The sequence below is a fragment of the Manis pentadactyla genome, chromosome 6, assembly GCF_030020395.1.
Source record: "Manis pentadactyla isolate mManPen7 chromosome 6, mManPen7.hap1, whole genome shotgun sequence".
NCBI lineage: Eukaryota > Metazoa > Chordata > Mammalia > Pholidota > Manidae > Manis > Manis pentadactyla.
Genome location: NC_080024.1, coordinates 57,534 through 69,904, shown reverse-complemented (window position 1 = coordinate 69,904; position 12,371 = coordinate 57,534). Strand labels below are relative to the sequence as shown.

At 39.8% G+C, this 12,371-nt stretch overlaps 1 protein-coding gene across 12 annotated transcripts in view; it reads left to right on the top strand.

The window, feature by feature from the left end:
* Positions 1-12,371, top strand: part of LOC130684014 (bromodomain-containing protein DDB_G0270170-like) — an 80,816-nt gene that overhangs the window by 59,462 nt on the left and 8,983 nt on the right. For all 12 annotated transcript variants that reach the window (XM_057503305.1, XM_057503304.1, XM_057503303.1 and 9 more), the window contains 3 exons: positions 3,147-3,278; positions 4,758-4,889; positions 5,183-5,314. In XM_057503305.1, coding sequence (XP_057359288.1) covers positions 3,147-3,278; positions 4,758-4,889; positions 5,183-5,314 — 396 coding nt within the window. The remainder of the gene's footprint in view (positions 1-3,146; positions 3,279-4,757; positions 4,890-5,182; positions 5,315-12,371) is intronic.

The window sequence follows — 12,371 nt, the reverse complement described above, 5'->3', positions numbered from 1 at the left end:
AATTGTGACATTAGACCATTCATTTGGGATTGCTCTTCCTTTTTTAAATATGCTTGGATTGCTATATACTTTCCTCTTAAGACTGCTTTTGCTGTGTCCCACAGAAGTTGGGGCTTAGTGTTGTTGTTGTCATTTGTTTCCATATATTGCTGGATCTCCATTTTGATTTGGTCATTGATCCATTGATTATTTAGGAGCGTGTTGTTAAGCCTCCATGTGTTCGTGAGCCTCTTTGCTTTCTTTGTACAGTTTATTTCTAGTTTTATGCCTTTGTGGTCTGAAAAGTTGGTTGGTAGGATTTCAATCTTTTGGAATTTTCTGAGGCTCTTTTTGTGGCCTAGTATGTGGTCTATTCTGGAGAATGTTCCATGTGCACTTGAGAAGAATGTATATCCCGCTGCTTTTGGATGTAGAGTTCTATAGATGTCTATTAGGTCCATCTGCTCTACTGTGTTGTTCAGTGCTTCCGTGTCCTTACTTATTTTCTGCCCAGTGGATCTATCCTTTGGGGTGAGTGGTGTGTTGAAGTCTCCTAGAATGAATGCATTGCAGTCTATATCCCCCTTTAGTTCTGTTAGTATTTGTTTCACATATGCTGGTGCTCCTGTGTTGGGTGCATATATATTTAGAATGGTTATATCCTCTTGTTTGACTGAGCCCTTTATCATTATGTAGTGTCCTTCTTTATCTCTTGTTACTTTCTTTGTTTTGAAGTCTATTTTGTCTGATATTAGTACTGCAACCCCTGCTTTCTTCTCACTGTTGTTTGCTTGAAATATGTTTTTCCATCCCTTGACTTTTAGTCTGTACATGTCTTTGGGTTTGAGGTGAGGTTCTTGTAAGCAGCATATAGATGGGTCTTGCTTTTTTATCCATTCTGTTACTCTGTGTCTTTTGATTGGTGCATTCAACCCATTAACATTTAGGGTGACTATTGAAAGATATGTACTTATTGCCATTGCAGGCTTTAAATTCGTGGTTACCAAAGGTTCAAGGTTAGCCTCTTTAGTATCTTACTGCCTAACTTAGCTCGCTTATTGAGCTGTTATATACACTGTCTGGAGATTCTTTTCTTCTCTCCCTTCTTGTTCCTCCTCCTCGATTCTTCATATGTTGGGTGTTTTGTGCTGTGCTCTTTCTAGGAGTGTTCCCATCTAGAGCAGTCCCTGTAAGATGTTCTGTAGAGGTGGTTTGTGGAAAGCAAATTCCCTCAGCTTTTGTTTGTCTGGGAATTGTTTAATCCCACCGTCATATTTGAATGATAGTCGTGCTGGATACAGTATCCTTGGTTCAAGGCCCTTCTGTTTCATTGTATTAAATATATCATGCCATTCTCTTCTGGCCTGTAGGGTTTCTGTTGAGAAATCTGACGTTAGCCTGATGGGTTTCCCTTTATAGGTGACCTTTTTCTCTCTAGCTGCCTTTAACACTCTTTCCTTGTCCTTGATCTTTGCCATTTTAATTATTATGTGTCTTGGTGTTGCCGTTCTTGAATCCTTTCTGTTGGGGGTTCTGTGTATTTCCGTGGTCTGTTTGATTACTTCCTCCCCCAGTGTGGGGAAGTTTTCAGCAATTATTTCTTCTAAGATACTTTCCATCTCTTTGCCTCTCTCTTCTTCTTCTGGGACCCCTATAATACGGATATTGCTCCTTTTAGATTGGTCACACAGTTCTCTTAATATTGTTTCATTCCTGGAGATCCTTTTGTCTCTCTCTATGTCAGCTTCCATGCGTTCCTGTTCTCTGATTTCAATTCCATCAATGGCCTCTTGCATTCTATCCATTCTGCTTATAAACCCTTCCAGAGTTTGTTTCATTTCTGCGATCTCCTTTCTGGCATCTGTGATCTGTTTCCGGACTTCATCCCATTTTTCTTGCGTATTTCTCTGCATCTCTGTCAGCATGTTTATGATTCTTATTTTGAATTCTTTTTCAGGAAGACTGGTTAGGTCTGTCTCCTTCTCTGGTGTTGTCTCTGTGATCTTTGTCTGCCTGTAGCTTTGCCTTTTCATGGTGATAGGAATAGTCTGCAGAACTGGGACGAGTGACGGCTGGAAGGACTTCCTTTCTTGTTGGTTTGTGGCCCTCCTCTCCTGGGAGAACAGCGGCCTCTAGTGGCTTGTGCTGCGCAGCTGCGCGCAGACAGGGCTTCTGCTTCCTGCCCGGCTGCTATGGAGTTAATCTCCGCTGTTGCTGTGGGCGTGGCCTGGCTCGGGCAGCTACTCCAAAATGGTGGAGTCGCGTTGGAGCAGGAGCTGCTGGGGGGCTATTTATCTCCGTAAGGGGCCTCCCTGCTCCCTGCAGCCCAGGGGTTAGGGTGCCCAGAGATCCCGGATTCCCTACCTCTGGATTAAGTGGCCCGCCCTGCCCCTTTAAGACTTCCAAAAAGCACCCGCCAAAACAAAACAACGACCACAAAAAAAAAACAAGAAAAAAAATTTTTTTAATTAAAAAAAAAAAAAGGTGGTTGTTCGTTTTTCTTTATTCTCCGGTGCCAGCCTCAGGCCTCTGCTCACCGGTCTTTCTGCCCTGTTTCCCTAATATTGGGGTCACTGTCCCTTTAAGACTTCCAAAAAGCGCTCGCCACAACAAAGCAGCAAAAAAGCAAAAAAAAAAAAATGGTCGCGCGCTTTTCTTATGTCCTCTGTCGCCCAGCCTCCAGTGCCTGCTCACTGTTCTTGCTGCCCTGTTTTCCCAGTATCGAGGGCCCTGCACTCTGGCCCGGATGGCTGGGGCTGGGTGTTCGGCAGCCCTGGGCTCCGTCTCCCTCCCGCTCTGCCTGTTCTTCTCCCGCCGGGAGCTGGGGGGAGGGGCGCTCGGCTCCCGCGGGGCCGGGGCTTGTATCTTACCCCCTTCGCGAGGCGCTGGGTTCTCTCAGGTGTGGATGTGGTCTGGATATTGTCCTGTGTCCTCTGGTCTTTATTCTAGGAAGGGTTGTCTTTGTTATATTTTCATAGATATATGTTGTTTTGGGAGGAGATTTCCGCTGCTCTACTCACGCCGCCATCTTCCGCCCCACCTCTCTTTCATCTTTTTTATGAATTGATTTGCATTGTCTTTACTTGAAAGACAATGAAAGCTAAACTTTTACTAAAGATGGATAACTCTGAAGCATGGATGTTGATTTGAAACATTGTTTTCTCTAGGACGATCCTTGCCGACATGGTAACTCGCCTCAGCGAAGAGTTGAGAAAAGGAAAAACGGAGAAGAACACTTATGACTTGTCCAAACTACCAACTTGTGGTTCCGTTAAGACACCGAAAAGAGAGGAGGCTGAGTACGTGACTTTTTGCCGGTATTATTTCTGTTCCCCTGTCCTATATGTTCATAACATCCCATTGTATTTGTTTAGAAAGGTTCCACCATACTACAGGTGACTTTTTTTTTCTTTTTTTTTTTTGAGAGGGCATCTCTCATATTTATTGATCAAATGGTTGTTAACAACAATAAAATTCTGTATAGGGGACTCAATGCACAATCATTAATCAACCCCAAGCCTAATTCTCAGCAGTCTCCAATCTTCTGAAGCATGATGAACAAGTTCTTACATGGTGAACAGTGCAAGGGCAGTCATCACAGAAACTTTCGGTTTTGATCACGTATTATGAGCTATAAAGAATCAGGTCAAATATGATTATTCGTTTGATTTTTATACTTGATTTATATGTGAATCCCACATTTCTCCCTTATTATTATTATTACTATTATTATTTTTAATAAAGTGCTGAAGTGGTTGGTAGATGCAAGATAAAGGTAGAAAACATAGTTTAGTGCTGTAAGAGGGCAGATGTAGATGATCAGGTGTGTGCCTATAGACTAAGTATTAATCCAAGCTAGAGAAGGGCAACAAAACATCCACGGATGCAGAAGATTTCTCTCAAAACAGGGGGGGTGAGGTTCTAAGCCTCACCTCTGTTGATCCCCAATTTCTCACCTGATGGCCCCCCTGCGACTGTGCCTGTCTTAGGTTGTTCCTCCCTTGAGGAATCTTACCCGTCTCTGGCTCACCAGTCATCTTCCGGGGCCATACAGGGAAATGTAAAGTTGGTAAGTGAGAGAGAAGCAATATTGTTTGAAAAGGTTAGCTTTTTACTTCTTTGCAGATTTATGCCCTGTGGCTTCTATCCCCAGCATTTGTCTTGAGGTATCTTTAGCACTTGGAAGAATTATGATGCTTGGTAATTTCGATATGAGGCACGAATTCTACTTAGGGGTTGTAATTATGAAGGAAGAAGAGAAGCTATAGAAGTAGCAGATGGAAGAAAACATGAGAAGATTGATTTTTTCTTTGACATATCATCTTGTAGAGTAACATAAGCATGATAGGTTTTAAACTACTAATTAAATTGCGTACACACATTAACATAATAGGAATACAGCTACATAACAAAAGCAGACCTACAATTACCAGCCATCTCCAGTGAAACCAAAGAAACCAGTTAGGCACCCTAGGCATTTGTGAAAACTTATCAGTGATATGATGAATATTATCTAACTGAATTTGAATAGTTTGAGAAAAATCAGACAAATTAAAACAACACATTCCTGGGAACCTACAGTTGACTTTTTGACTGTTTGTGTAAATAGGAATTTTCCTATGTAATGTCAACTCTGTACTATAAGTAAATGTATTCTTTCATCTTTTTTATGAATTGATTTGCATTGTCTTTACTTGAAAGACAATGAAAGCTAAACTTTTACTAAAGATGGATAACTCTGAAGCATGGATGTTGATTTGAAACATTATTTTCTCTAGGACGATTCTTGCCGACATGGTAACTCGCCTCAGCGAAGAGTTGAGAAAAGGAAAAACGGAGAAAAACACTTATGACTTGTCCAAACTACCAACTTGTGGTTCCGTTAAGACACCGAAAAGAGAGGAGCCTGAGTACGTGACTTTTTGCCGGTATTATTTCTGTTCCCCTGTCCTGTATGTTCATAACATCCCATTGTATTTGTTTAGAAAGGTTCCACCATACTACAGGTGACTTTTTGACCGTTTGTGTAAATAGGAATTTTCCTATGTAATGTCAACTCTGTACTATAAGTAAATGTATTCTTTCATCTTTTTTATGAATTGATTTGCATTGTCTTTACTTGAAAGACAATGAAAGCTAAACTTTTACTAAAGATGGATAACTCTGAAGCATGGATGTTGATTTGAAACATTGTTTTCTCTAGGACGATCCTTGCCGACATGGTAACTCGCCTCAGCGAAGAGTTGAGAAAAGGAAAAACGGAGAAGAACACTTATGACTTGTCCAAACTACCAACTTGTGGTTCCGTTAAGACACCGAAAAGAGAGGAGGCTGAGTACGTGACTTTTTGCCGGTATTATTTCTGTTCCCCTGTCCTATATGTTCATAACATCCCATTGTATTTGTTTAGAAAGGTTCCACCATACTACAGGTGACTTTGACCGTTTGTGTAAATAGGATTTTCCTATGTAATGTCAACTCTGTACTATAAGTAAATGTATTCTTTCATCTTTTTTTTTTTTTTTTTTTTAATAATTATTTTTTATTGAAGGGTAGTTGACACACAGTATTACATTACATGAGTTTCAAGTGTACAGCACAGTGGTAGAACATTTATATACATAATTCTAGGTTCCAGCTATCACCCTACCAGGCTGTTACAATATCTTGACTATATTCCTTATGCTATACATTACATCCCGGTTACTAATTTATTTTACCATTGGAAGTCTGTCCTTTTTTTTTTTTTTTTTTTTTTTTTTTTTTTTGTGAGGGCATCTCTCTTATTTATTGATCAAATGGTTGTTAACGACAATAAAATTCTGTATAGGGGAGTCAATGCTCAATGCACAATCATTATTCCACCCCAAGCCTAATTTTTGTCAGTCTCCAATCTTCTGAGGCATAACAAACAAGTTTTTACATGTAGAACAAATTCTTACATAATGAATAAGTTACATAGTGAACAGTACAAGGGCAGTCATCACAGAAACTTTCGGTTTTGCTCATACATTATGAACTATAAACAGTCAGTTCAAATATGAATACTGATTTGGTTTTTATACTTGATTTATATGTGGATACCACATTTCTCTCTTTATTATTATTATTTTTAATAAAATGCTGAAGTGGTAGGTAGATACAAGATAAAGGTAGAAAACATAGTTTAGTGTTGTAAGAGAGCACATGTAGATGATCAGGTGTGTGCCTGTAGACTATGTGTTAATCCAAGCTAGACCAGGGCAATAAAACATCCACGTATGCAGAAGATTTCTCTCAGAACGGGGGGGTGAGGTTCTAAGCCTCACCTCTGTTGATCCCCAATTTCTCACCTGATGGCCCCCCTGCGACTGTGCCTGTCTTAGGTTGTTCCTCCCTTGAGGAATCTTACCCGTCTCTGGCTAACCAGTCATCTTCCGGGGCCATACAGGGAAATGTGAAGTTGGTAAGTGAGAGAGAAGCCTTATTGTTTGAAAAAGTTAGCTTTTTACTTCTTTGCATATTTATGCCCTGTGGCTTCTATGCCCAGCATTTGTCTTGAGGTATCTTTACCACTTGGAAGAATTATGATACTCGGTAAATTTGATATGAGGCACGAATTCTATTTAAGGGTTGTAATTAGGAAGGAAGAAGAAAAGCTATAGAAGTAGCAGGCGGAAGAAAACATGGGAAGATTGATTATTTCTTTGATATATCTTCTTGTAGAGTAACTTCAGCATGTATAGGTTTTAAGCTACTACTTAAATTGCACACACACATTAACATAATAGGAGTATAGTTACATAACCAAAGCATATCTGTAATTACCAGCCATCTGCAGTGAAACCAAGAAAACCAGTTAGGCACCTTAGGCATTTGTGAAAACTTATCTATGATATGGTGGATATTGTCCAAATGAACTTGAACAGTCTGAGAGAAATCAGACAAATTAAAACAACCCATTCCTGGGGACTGTTCACATGCCATATGTTCTTTTAACAATAAACAGTTTGTAGTTGTAAGACTTTGGAGCGCTACAATTTGCACTTCTCCAAATTCTTGGTTGAGTTCCAACAGTATAGATCCAGTCCAATTTTGTTGTTTTACTGTATGCACAGGCCAGCTTAGATATCTCCTTCCTCATTCCCATGGCAGGTCCAGGAACTGGTGGGATGAGTGCATCTACAGCTGTAGCAGTGCGTGGATCTTTGTTGGGGTTTTTTGATGATCATCTTCTGGCATGAGTCTTCCAGAGGGTGCAGATGTTGGAAGTTCTTTTTCATATCATATCTTAGTTCATTTTCGGGGTAGCCCAATTAGGCTTTGATCCTCTGTATAAACACAAACAGACCCTTTGCCTACACTTTTATATGCCCTTTATACCCTTGTGTAGAACTCGTTGGAGGTTACCACACAGGAACTGCCCTTTTTTTTTTTTTTTTTTTTTTTTTTTTTGCTATCACTAATCTACACTTACATGACGAATATTATGTTTACTAGGCTCTCCCCTATACCAGGTCTCCCCTATAAACCCCTTTACAGTCAGTGTCCATCAGCATAGCAAAATGTTGTAGAATCACTACTTGCCTTCTCTGTGTTGTACAGCCCTCCCTTTTCTCCTACCCCCCCATGCATGTTAATCTTAATACCCCCCTACTTCTCCCCCCCTTATCCCTCCCTACCCATCCATCCTCCCCAGTCCCTTTCCCTTTGGTACCTGTTAGTCCATTCTTGAGTTCTGTGATTCTGCTGCTGTTTTGTTCCTTCAGTTTTTCCTTTGTTCTTATATTCCACAGATAAGTGAAATCATTTGGTATTTCTCTTTCTCCGCTTGGCTTGTTTCACTGAGCATAATACCCTCCAGCTCCATCCATGTTGCTGCAAATGATTGGATTTGCCCTTTTCTTATAGCTGAGTAGTATTCCATTGTGTATATGTACCACATCTTCTTTATCCATTCATCTATTGATGGACATTTAGGTTGCTTCCAATTCTTGGCTATTGTAAATAGTGCTGCAATAAACATAGGGGTGCATCTGTCTTTCTCAAACTTGATTGCTGCATTCTTAGGGTAAATTCCTAGGAGTGCAATTCCTGGGTCAAATGGTAAGTCTGTTTTGAGCATTTTGATGTACCTCCATACTGCTTTCCACAATGGTTGAACTAACTTACATTCCCACCAGCAGTGTAGGAGGGTTCCCCTTTCTCCACAGCCTCGCCAACATTTGTTGTTGTTTGTCTTTTGGATGGCAGCCATCCTTACTGGTGTGAGGTGATACCTCATTGTAGTTTTAATTTGCATTTCTCTGATAATTAGCGATGTGGAGCATCTTTTCATGTGTCTGTTGGCCATCTGTATTTCTTTTTTGGAGAACTGTCTGTTCAGTTCCTCTGCCCATTTTTTAATTGGGTTATTTGTTTTTTGTTTGTTGAGGCGTGTGAGCTCCTTATATATTCTGGACGTCAAGCCTTTATCGGATGTGTCATTTTCAAATATATTCTCCCATACTGTAGGGATCCTTCTTGTTCTATTGATGGTGTCTTTTGCTGTACAGAAGCTTTTCAGCTTAATATAGTCCCACTTACTCATTTTTGCTGTTGTTTTCCTTGCCCGGGGAGATATGTTCAAGAAGAGGTCACTCATGTTTATGTCTAAGAGGTTTTCGCCTATGTTTTCTTCCAGGATTTTAATGGTTTCATGGCTTACATTCAGGTCTTTGATCCATTTTGAGTTTACTTTTGTATATGGGGTTAGACAATGGTCCAGTTTCATTCTCCTACATGTAGCTGTCCAGTTTTGCCAGCACCACCTGTTGAAGAGACTGTCATTTCGCCATTGTATGTCCATGGCTCCTTTATCAAATATTAATTGACCATATATGTCTGGGTTAATGTCTGGATTCTCTAGTCTGTTCCATTGGTCTGTGGCTCTGTTCTTGTGCCAGTACCAAATTGTCTTGATTACTATGGCTTTATAGTAGAGCTTGAAGTTGGGGAGTGAGATCCCCCCTACTTTATTCTTCTTTCTCAGGATTGCTTTGGCTATTCGGGGTCTTTGGTGTTTCCATATGAATTTTTGAATTATTTGTTCCAGTTCATTGAAGAATGTTGCTGGTAGTTTCATAGGGATTGCATCAAATCTGTATATTGCTTTGGGCAGGATGGCCATTTTAACGATATTAATTCTTCCTAGCCACGAGCATGGGATGAGTTTCCATCTGTTAGTGTCCCCTTTAATTTCTCTTAAGAGTGACTTGTAGTTTTCAGAGTATAAGTCTTTCACTTCTTTGGTTAGGTTTATTCCTAGGTATTTTATTTTTTTTGATGCAATTGTGAATGGAGTTGTTTTCCTGATTTCTCTCTCTGTTGGTTCATTGTTAGTATATAGGAAAGCCACAGATTTCTGTGTGTTGATTTTGTATCCTGCAACTTTGCTGTATTCCGATATCAGTTCTAGTAGTTTTGGGGTGGAGTCTTTAGGGTTTTTTATGTACAGTATCATGTCATCTGCAAATAGTCACAGTTTAACTTCTTCTTTACCTATCTGGATTCCTTGTATTTCTTTATTTTGTCTGATTGCCGTGGCTAGGACCTCCAGTATTATGTTAAATAACAGTGGAGAGAGTGGGCATCCCTGTCTGGTTCCCGATCTCAGAGGAAATGCTTTCAGCTTCTCGCTGTTCAATATAATGTTGGCTGTGGGTTTATCATAGATGGCCTTTATTATGTTGAGGTAGTTGCCCTCTATTCCCATTTTGCTGAGAGTTTTTAACATGAATGGATGTTGAACTTTGTCAAATGCTTTTTCAGCATCTATGGAGATGATCATGTGGTTTTTGTCTTTCTTTTTGTTGATGTGGTGGATGATGTTGATGGACTTTCGAATGTTGTACCATCCTTGCATCCCTGGGATGAATCCCACTTGGTCATGGTGTATGATCCTTTTGATGTATTTTTGAATTCGGTTTGCTAATATTTTGTTGAGTATTTTTGCATCTACGTTCATCAGGGATATTGGTCTGTAGTTTTCTTTTTTGGTGGGGTCTTTGCCTGGTTTTGGTATTAGGGTGATGTTAGCTTCATAGAATGAGTTTGGGAGTATCCCCTCCTCCTCTATTTTTTGGAAAACTTTAAGGAGAATGGGTATTATGTCTTCCCTGTATGTCTGATAAAATTCCGAGGTAAATCCATCTGGCCCGGGGGTTTTGTTCTTTGGTAGTTTTTTGATTACCTCTTCAATTTCGTTGCTGGTAATTGGTCTGTTTAGATTTTCTGTTTCTTCCTGGGTCAATCTTGGAAGGTTATATTTTTCTAGGAAGTTGTCCATTTCTCCTAGGTTTCCCAGCTTGTTAGCATATAGGTTTTCATAGTATTCTCCAATAATTCTTTGCATTTCCGTGGGGTCCGTCGTGATTTTTCCTTTCTCGTTCCTGATACTGTTGATTTGTGTTGACTCTCTTTTCTTCTTAATAAGTCTGGCTAGAGGCTTATCTATTTTGTTTATTTTCTCGAAGAACCAGCTCTTGGTTTCATTGATTTTTGCTATTGTTTTATTCTTCTCAATTTTATTTATTTCTTCTCTGATCTTTATTATGTCCCTCCTTCTGCTGACCTTAGGCCTCATCTGTTCTTCTTTTTCCAATTTCGATAATTGTGACATTAGACCATTCATTTGGGATTGCTCTTCCTTTTTTAAATATGCTTGGATTGCTATATACTTTCCTCTTAAGACTGCTTTTGCTGTGTCCCACAGAAGTTGGGGCTTAGTGTTGTTGTTGTCATTTGTTTCCATATATTGCTGGATCTCCATTTTGATTTGGTCATTGATCCATTGATTATTTAGGAGCGTGTTGTTAAGCCTCCATGTGTTCGTGAGCCTCTTTGCTTTCTTTGTACAGTTTATTTCTAGTTTTATGCCTTTGTGGTCTGAAAAGTTGGTTGGTAGGATTTCAATCTTTTGGAATTTTCTGAGGCTCTTTTTGTGGCCTAGTATGTGGTCTATTCTGGAGAATGTTCCATGTGCACTTGAGAAGAATGTATATCCCGCTGCTTTTGGATGTAGAGTTCTATAGATGTCTATTAGGTCCATCTGCTCTACTGTGTTGTTCAGTGCTTCCGTGTCCTTACTTATTTTCTGCCCAGTGGATCTATCCTTTGGGGTGAGTGGTGTGTTGAAGTCTCCTAGAATGAATGCATTGCAGTCTATATCCCCCTTTAGTTCTGTTAGTATTTGTTTCACATATGCTGGTGCTCCTGTGTTGGGTGCATATATATTTAGAATGGTTATATCCTCTTGTTTGACTGAGCCCTTTATCATTATGTAGTGTCCTTCTTTATCTCTTGTTACTTTCTTTGTTTTGAAGTCTATTTTGTCTGATATTAGTACTGCAACCCCTGCTTTCTTCTCACTGTTGTTTGCTTGAAATATGTTTTTCCATCCCTTGACTTTTAGTCTGTACATGTCTTTGGGTTTGAGGTGAGGTTCTTGTAAGCAGCATATAGATGGGTCTTGCTTTTTTATCCATTCTGTTACTCTGTGTCTTTTGATTGGTGCATTCAACCCATTAACATTTAGGGTGACTATTGAAAGATATGTACTTATTGCCATTGCAGGCTTTAAATTCGTGGTTACCAAAGGTTCAAGGTTAGCCTCTTTAGTATCTTACTGCCTAACTTAGCTCGCTTATTGAGCTGTTATATACACTGTCTGGAGATTCTTTTCTTCTCTCCCTTCTTGTTCCTCCTCCTCGATTCTTCATATGTTGGGTGTTTTGTGCTGTGCTCTTTCTAGGAGTGTTCCCATCTAGAGCAGTCCCTGTAAGATGTTCTGTAGAGGTGGTTTGTGGAAAGCAAATTCCCTCAGCTTTTGTTTGTCTGGGAATTGTTTAATCCCACCGTCATATTTGAATGATAGTCGTGCTGGATACAGTATCCTTGGTTCAAGGCCCTTCTGTTTCATTGTATTAAATATATCATGCCATTCTCTTCTGGCCTGTAGGGTTTCTGTTGAGAAATCTGACGTTAGCCTGATGGGTTTCCCTTTATAGGTGACCTTTTTCTCTCTAGCTGCCTTTAACACTCTTTCCTTGTCCTTGATCTTTGCCATTTTAATTATTATGTGTCTTGGTGTTGCCGTTCTTGAATCCTTTCTGTTGGGGGTTCTGTGTATTTCCGTGGTCTGTTTGATTACTTCCTCCCCCAGTGTGGGGAAGTTTTCAGCAATTATTTCTTCTAAGATACTTTCCATCTCTTTGCCTCTCTCTTCTTCTTCTGGGACCCCTATAATACGGATATTGCTCCTTTTAGATTGGTCACACAGTTCTCTTAATATTGTTTCATTCCTGGAGATCCTTTTGTCTCTCTCTATGTCAGCTTCCATGCGTTCCTGTTCTCTGATTTCAATTCCATCAATG